At 34.7% G+C, this 8,631-nt stretch overlaps 1 protein-coding gene across 1 annotated transcript in view; it reads right to left on the reverse strand.

Annotated features, from left to right (window-relative positions):
* Window positions 1-3,209: 3,209 nt before the first annotated feature.
* Window positions 3,210-8,631, reverse strand: part of RPAP3 (RNA polymerase II associated protein 3) — a 32,002-nt gene continuing 26,580 nt past the window's right edge. The window contains exon 16 of the mRNA XM_011368338.2: window positions 3,210-5,021. Coding sequence (XP_011366640.1) covers window positions 4,936-5,021 — 86 coding nt within the window. The 3' untranslated portion in view covers window positions 3,210-4,935. The remainder of the gene's footprint in view (window positions 5,022-8,631) is intronic.

Raw genomic sequence — 8,631 nt, forward strand, 5'->3', positions numbered from 1 at the left:
TAGAGACCCACAGATACTTATGTCAAGTTGTAAGCCTGGAAACTCAGTGTCTCAAGGCCCCACTCAGGCAAAACTCTGAGCCTGTGGGAGATAGACAGGTCCTGCTTACCTTCCTCTTCTTCTCCATTTCCCCAGTTAGATCACTCCTTTTTCACTCTGGATTACCTGAACTCTACCTTGGCTTTGGCCTCCCACGGCCTGCTCTTGCATTCCTTCAGAATTCCCTTGGGCTTTATCAGATAAAATCATCTGTCAATGGACCAATTAGCTCACATTACTTCTTTCAAATCATAATATTGTTATTTAATAATTTGCCTGGGCCGAGATAAAACTTCGTGTCTCCTAGAGGTCTGGAATAGGTTTTTCAGGCATTGCAGCAAGCCAGAGGGGAGAGATATTTGGCAAAGGGGCCCTCTGGCACTTGTTGGTGGCTGTAATCCAGGGCTGGAGCGAAGGACATGAACAAGTCTGTAACTAAGCAGAGCTTCCACCATGACCAGACTCTCAGGATAATACCGCCTTGGGTCTTGAATTGAAGGCTTTTAGGGCTAACATCAGGTTAATAGCTGGAAAAACAGGCTGGCATATCAGTTGTCTCTATTTATTGCTGGGTAATAAATACATGAGTGTTTTGCTTTGGTCCTCTCACCATGCTAAGAAGCAATGGGCAGCCACTAATCACAAAGAATTCAAGGATGTTTAGCATTCACAAAAAGCTTGGTACAAAGAATAGAAAAGAGGATTGATCGTGGTATAATCTCTGGGATATCAAACCAATGACCACTGAACTATGACTTCTTGGTCTCAACTGGTCTTTTGCCATTGCAAATGCACTACTCTACCATAGTTCAGAATCTGCCCTGACTTTGTAGTTTTGCTCCAATGTTACAGAACGTGCATATTTGATTACCCCAGTTGAGAATACCAAAAATCACTGTATTTTATTATTTAAATGAGTCCATAAAGTAAACGTCAAGACAATTTTTGATGGAAACTAGGACGCAGGGAAAGAACAGGTATCTCTGTATGCCAGTAGTTAAGACAGACCTGAGTATCATGTACAGACTCAGCCATTTCCCACCACAAACACACGTACATGAACATGCGCACAAGCATATACACGTGAACCTCCTCCCTGTCACAGGAAGGACATTTCTGCAAACTCATTTCTGACTGCATTTTTGTGACATTGCTTCCTCTTCAAAGTCCAGTCTGATATTTTAGATCCAGGTCCCATATACCGAAGTATTAAAGAGAGTAAGAATTCCCCTTATATACACCCTCTAGTCCCTACAGAGACCTTGAGACACAGTAGAAAATGGAGCTCTGCTTGTTCTAAGGTGGAGTTTCTGCCGTGGCCTTCGCTGGGCAATGACTGAGGTGTGCTCCTGCCTAGATACTCCCCCAGTGATCTCAGAGTCTCCCTGTGTGACCATGGCACAGGATGTCAGGCAACCATGACAGAGTGAATCAGGCTCAGAATGGGGCCCAAACAAACACTAACAACTTTTCCCATGTGCCAACTACCCAATCTAACCACCACAGTGATGGGCACAGAGTGGGCCTGCAGGACCTGTCTGTGGTACATTGAATGAACTAAAGAACTTATGTAGGACCAGCCATTACAAACTGTGTTGGCCACACTCCCTCCTTTCACCATTTCCTCTTCCTATGTTTCAATATTGGACAACACGATCAAAGAGTATACCTTTGCATTTGCTAGGTGTGCTTGAAGATCTGCTAAGAAATTAAAATTCACTTTTACTTTGATTCCTATCAATGTGCTTTCAGTCATGAACTGCTATTTTCTGAAGATCCAGTGGGTGGCAGTAACACCAAAGAAATGCCAGCTGCCAGCCTGCTTCTCCAGTGGTCCTGCTTTTGTGCTACCATGTTCAGCAGTGACTGTAGCATAGAAGAGACTGAGTGTCTAAATCTGACTGACTCTGCTTGATTCTCACCTTTGCAGGACATTCTATCTCTCAGAGCCTGTTTCTAGGATTGCGACGATATATGCAAAGCCCCTGGTACAGTGCCTAGCACACAATAGTATGTGTATAAGTGGCAGCTAATATTATCACTAAACTTGTTTAAACTGTTATGACTAATAAGAGTTCCAGACAAGAGAAAATCCTATTCCTGTTCCACACTCATTAATTATTCAAAAACCATTTAGGGGGAAAGAGCTATCTCAACACAATCCTGTAAAAGATAATTAATCTCCACTGATGATGAAAAGGTGTTTTTTAATGTTCGAGGAAGTGCTTTGAACCAGACTTAAAAGGCTCTTTATCTGGATACTTCATTTCTTTTAGTGTTTCAATTCATTCATTTGTTTATTCAGGAAATATTTATTAACTTCATATTATGTGCCAAGTAACAAGTTTTGGAAATCATCTTTTGAAAACACACTGCATGTTTATAATCCCACTGGCATACGAACTAATTTTAGTTCCCACTGAATCTACATTCATCACGTCATCCACGCACACAAACTTCAGGACAACTCATTTGTTATATGATAGTGATAGCCTTCTTTTAAACTTAATATTGAAACTCATGGTTTAACAGAGGTCTGATTTGTGGATCTAATTTTAAATTCAGCAACGTATATACCAGTCACTATGATAGGTGTTACAAATACAAAAATTAAAGCCATACCCTCTGCCTTTGAGAATCTCAGAGCCTAGTGAGAGAATCAAACAGGTATCAACAATAATACGAGGTGACAAGTGCAATGATAGAAGCCCAAGATGCAGGACACTAAGTTCACCTGATGGGATCGAGGAAGGCATCCCCAAGAAAAAGACATCTAGGCTCAGACATGAAGGATTGGAAATGATCATCCAGGTGAACGTGGAATAAAGCATGGTCCAGGCAGAGAACAGCTTAGAATGGAGGGGCGTAAGAATGGAGGGATTTGCAGGTAGTAGGGTGCTTGTGGGGGCTTGGTTATAGGGAGATGGGTGAGGTGATAGGAGCCATATCATGAAGGGCCTTCCATGCAGTGACAAAGAAGCCAGTTTTCTGAAAGTGATGGAGAGCCACTCAACAGGTTAAACAAAAGAGTGACATGTGATTTGAGTTTTAAGATCATTCTGGTAGCAATGATGAGGGGTCAGTTGCTGATGGTGTGGCTAGAACAGGAGACCAATTAGAAGAATACTGCAGGAATGCAGAAGTTAAATAATGAGCATCTAAACTAGTAATAATGGAAAACAGGCTAATATTTTTTATTTCAAATGCAAATGAAGTAAATCTTGGGATTTATCCTTCTTCAGTCCAGTACCTAAACAAGTAACACACATAAATAGTACAACCAGAGTAGTTCAAATAGCCATGGATTAAGAGTTAGAAGAAAGCATGTTCTGAACTTGCTCTATTTTTTAGCTCTGTAATCACAAACATTTACTGAGTCTCCCTTTTTTATGTTAAAAATGGCAATAACACTACCTGCCCTGACTACTTTGTAAGTTTCTTCTAAGGACACATAATATGCAAAGGAACTGTTTTGCCTTTAGAATGCTTTTCTATATATCAAAATCAACTTCTAATTAATGACTTGAGAAAAATTCAAGTCATTCAAAATTCAATACATAAAGCTTATATATAAGCTATACATAAAAAACTAAATGTCAATGCTTGTTCATATACCATAAGACAATACATTTAGCAATGCATAACATTAATAAATTCTATCCTAAGTGTATTGGAAAACACTGAGGCTAAGCAAATTATGATCATTTCAGTAACTTATACTGTGAACTGGGGAAATTATCTTTGCAAATAGATTATTCCTCAAGCAACTGTAGGCATAATATTATGCAACAAAAATTATCAACAGCTAAATAAATTTTAAAAAAAGAAAAAATTGTACACCTGAAGCTCACTGGATTTTGTTAACCAATGTCACCATAAAAAATTAATAAAAAAATATTGACTATAAAAAAATTATCAACAGTGTAAAAGTTTTAAATTTGATTTATTGATGCTAACAGCTATATGATGGTGACCTAATATTTTTTTTAACAGTCTGATAGCCTCTAAATTTAAGTTGGTTTTAACAACTTAAAGGATGCCCAAAATTTGCTAGGTTGCTACTTAAACATTTAACTAAAATTGATTCTTGCTGTCGAATTCAATTAAACTGTATAAATGTCAGTGAAGGACCTAACCAGGTGCAAAGGACTGTGCCAGGGCTATGCAGAACTAAGATAAAGAGAACAAGAGCCCTGCTTTCAAAAGCTTATAGACACCACACTCACACACAACACATGTAGGCAAGCTACATGCTACTTCTTCACACATTCCTAGTTTTTAAATTGTTTATGCCTCAATTTAGATTATGTGTCTTAAGTTAATAGGTAACGTGGATATAAGGAAAAAAGCTGAAGCATTAAAATTTAAAGATGCTGTGACTCTTCAATTAACCTATATAAAAAACCCAATTAAAAGTATCTTTTCAACATAGTACTAAAAACATATCCTGCAAATGATTTTGTTAGTGAACTGGCATGATGATATTTAAAAGTTTTATAAAGAAACAATCTAGTTACCTAAACTTCCTGTAAACAAATATAACTTTATTCACATGCTAATAAAGCAATCTGGTCATGTGGTCACAAAACTCATGAAAATATGATGTTACATTAACAGGGCACTAAAGACTGTATCTATATCTAACATTTAAATGACTTATAAAATACTGACCTTTACAAGTATACTTCATTATTTCTATTTTTATTTTCAGAAAAAGACATAAATAGTTCACTTGAATACATTTCTCATGAGTTAAATCACAATTCACTTTACAGTTAATCAACATATTCAAAGACAGTACTTTCTTGTATGATTTCATTATCTTAAAAGCAAAACACTTTCTGTAGAAAATTTATATATGAAAGTCAAAGACAATAATTTCAGTAAAAATGGGAATCAACCACCATATCTTTTCTTGAGTTCTTCAACAGAATTACCCTTCAATCCTGATTTGTCTATGTGATTGAATAATACATGTGTAACTGAAAAAGAAAAAAAAAATTTTTCATGTGAATCCTCATTTATAAAAACTAAGAAACAAAAATTATAGAGTAATCTGATCTGTCAAATGAAACTTTTACACCTGAAAGGCATTATTCATTAGGATTATTTATAAATTCTAATATTCAGATATTTAAAAAGCCAACCCCAAAACAGAAAATTATATGGCAATCCAATGATATTTATGGGAATATTTTGCTTTCTAGTAAAAAATTTCCCCTATCTTCAACATTAATCTTACAGATTAAACTTAACTCATTCTGAGCTTCCTAAAGTTTTTACTCTATTTAACAAGTGTCCTTTTACTTATTATTATAATTGTTTTGCAAACTTAAATTTTATTTTAGAAGAAAATTTTATACCACTACTCTAAATTGAAAATTAGCAATAACATCTACAAAAATCATGTTTGATGGGCTAGTAATACATTTTTATAATATGTAACAAAATATATAACTATTAAAAGTTAAAAGATCTTATGAGCCATGTAAAATCTTTATCTTTCATACCAGTGAATGGTCAACACTCAACATTTTTGAAAATACTGTTATTGTTTATTTATTTCTCAATATTTAAACTAGCTAACAGTGTTTAATGATAATGACAATAATAAAAGAGCACAGCAGCTAATATTTATTAAATGTTTAGTTATATAGCAGGAACCTTTCTAAGAGTTTCCCATGTTTAACTTAGTGGACAGTGATGACCCAACCAAGATGGTACTGTTGGTAAACCGTCTGAAGAGCCAACTCACATTCTTTGAGTATATTTGAACTTATTACATTATAGTGGCAAGAAATTCATTCATTCGACACACTTAAACTAAGAGGTTATTATGTACTAAGCTCTGTTGTATGCTGAAGCCTAGAGAACAGGGTAGATGAAGCTCCTGCCCTCATGGAGCCTTCCTCCTATCAGGGAGAGAAGTAACAAACATATACATGAAACACTGTCAGCTAGTTACATATTACAAAGAAAAATAAAGCAGAGTAAGAAGACAGAGAGTGATGAGGGAGGGAAGGCAGGCAGTTATTTTAACTAGGGCTGATGAGGAAAGGTATCTCTGAGGTGGTGACAGTTAGGTGGAAATTTAAATGAAGTACGGTAAAAGATATGTGGGAAGATATTCCAGGCTAAGGGAACAGCCAAATGCAAAGCCCCTGAGGCTAAAATAAGTCTGGCAGTTCAGTATATTAAAAAAAAAAAAAAAACTAAGTGGTGTGAAGGGGCAGAGTGATTGAAAAAAGTGGTAGAAGATGAGGTCAGAATAGTAATTAGAGTAATACTTTTTAGAGAATTTCAGGGACTGTTTTTGATTCACTGAGGATAAGGCAGAAACTTCTTTTGGTTTAAATTATATTTAAAAATCTCTCTACATTACAAATATACTTCCCAAAGTACAATGTAAAGAGTATTTTTCATAGTGACTGAGACTCATTCAATGTCACTGCTAGAAACAAAGAAATAAGAAAGGAGCCGTAAGTTTGTTTAGTCCAAGAGATCTGAAAATGGCACATTGAGTTTTCACTATTTTTAAATCTAAAAAAGTCTGGTACTTTGGCATTCTAATGATTTTTCTTTTTCCTAAAACTAGAATATAGTCCAAAACTCTGAGTAACTGAAGTTTCTGCAGTTGGATTTTACTTAAATTAGAGTTTCCCAAGATAGACACTTTCTGTCAAAGACTAATAGAGAAATAAGTAAGGGATCTAATTCTTCAGGCTCATCACCTGCCACTCTTTACCAACTAACTCTACAACCTAGCCACACTGCATTTTTAATTTTCTCAACTCAATTTTCTTTCCTGCCTCAGAGCCTATGCACACATTATTTCCTCAGTCTAAAACTCTTCCCTACCCCCTTCATCTAATTGACTCTTGTACTTTGAGGATCCAGCTTAAATCAAACAAGCTCAAGGAAATTAGCTCTCACAAAATGGGATGTACCTCCTGTGTACCCATGCTTCCTATGGCAGGTGCTCAACCATTACTCTTATTATTGTATTTTCAAGTAAAAGAGCCCAGATTAGAGCAGGACTGTCTAAGTTTAAATCCTGAGTCTGACTTCCTAACTACATGACCTTGGTCGCAGTTCCTTATCTCTTTATGCCTTGGTTTTCTTCTTTGCAAAAAAATCATACCGACACCTCATAATGTTACTGTCGGGATTTAATTAATTTTACTTAAACTGTAATTAAATTAATATAATTGTAATTAATTTAAATTTAATTGTATGTACTTTGGACATAGTAAATAGTCAATAAATGTTTGCAATAGTTGGTTAAAAAAGTAAGGGAACAATACAAGAATAAAGGAATATGGAAAAGCTTTCTTCACAGAACTTACTTTTTTTCTCAGGTTCTGACATAAACATCACTGCCATATCAAACCTTTTTAATTTAGAAAGCCTTTGTAAGATTTCAAAGATGAGTGATGGCTTTTCTTTCCTGAAATAAACCAAATATAAAACAAATAATTCACTAAAAGTAGCTCATTTAATTCTTTACTTATACAATATATAAGTAAAGATCTTCATTTATCTTTTTTCCCTGGATGCTACCTATATTTTAAGTGCACAAATGAAGAAATTTATCAAGTCAATTGAAGAAATTATAAAATTCTAAAATATGAGGCTTAGCATGGACATTAATAATCTGCTAAAAACTGTCACTTCTATACCCTACTTTTCTCTTTAAAAAAATTTAAAGTCTTTTTTCCTCCTATTTAATCATTTCCCTTATTACTGCTTGCACTTGTCACCTTTACAACTTCTGCAACAGTAAAATTTACTAGAAAACTAACTGCTATACAGAAGGTTGTAATATGATATCAAAATGAATGAATTTCCCAAACCATTAGAAATAACATAGCATTACAATATGAAAGTATACCTAAAAAAATTCAACTTACTCAATGTAAAAGTCGTGCAGAATTTTAATGATTTGATTGAATACATCTGGATCTAGATTTTTCTGAAACAACTTAGGATACAAGGATGGTTCAATTTGCTTGGAAAAAATATAGTTAGAAAATTAAATTATGGCGACATTCACATATCATAAATTATATAATAATTACTAAGGTAAATATAGTAAAGAATAACTACTATGCATTAGTACTTAATAAACAATAACTGGGGGGTGGGGGGGTTACACCAAAATGTAATTAATGATAGAAGAAAGGTTAGAGGAACTGTAAAATAATCACTCAGTTCAAGTCAGAGAAAAACCTCATGAACAAGAGATGAACACCACCCTAAGAAAGACAGGAAACTTGAGGGCTCTCAAGGAGCAATAAGATAGAATTTAAAAAATAAAACTACGTGAGATACTGTACTTGGAAGTAACTGTATACTGCATAATTATAGAGATTACTATAATTGCACTGAAAAAAACCTATTCTAATCCATTATTTGGTAAATTTCATATGATTTGACTCTTTTTCTTGGAGCAAATAAAAGTTCATTTTCAGGAGACTGCCTAAATATTGCTAGCGTTACTTGGCACAAAGAAGACACTTGATATATTTTAGCTTCTTTCCCCAGCTTGAAGGACAAAGAATTAAGTTTAAGTTCGATATATGAAATTAGATT

This window comes from Pteropus vampyrus, unplaced genomic scaffold (assembly GCF_000151845.1).
Source record: "Pteropus vampyrus isolate Shadow unplaced genomic scaffold, Pvam_2.0 Scaffold140, whole genome shotgun sequence".
Classification (NCBI taxonomy): Eukaryota; Metazoa; Chordata; class Mammalia; order Chiroptera; family Pteropodidae; genus Pteropus; species Pteropus vampyrus.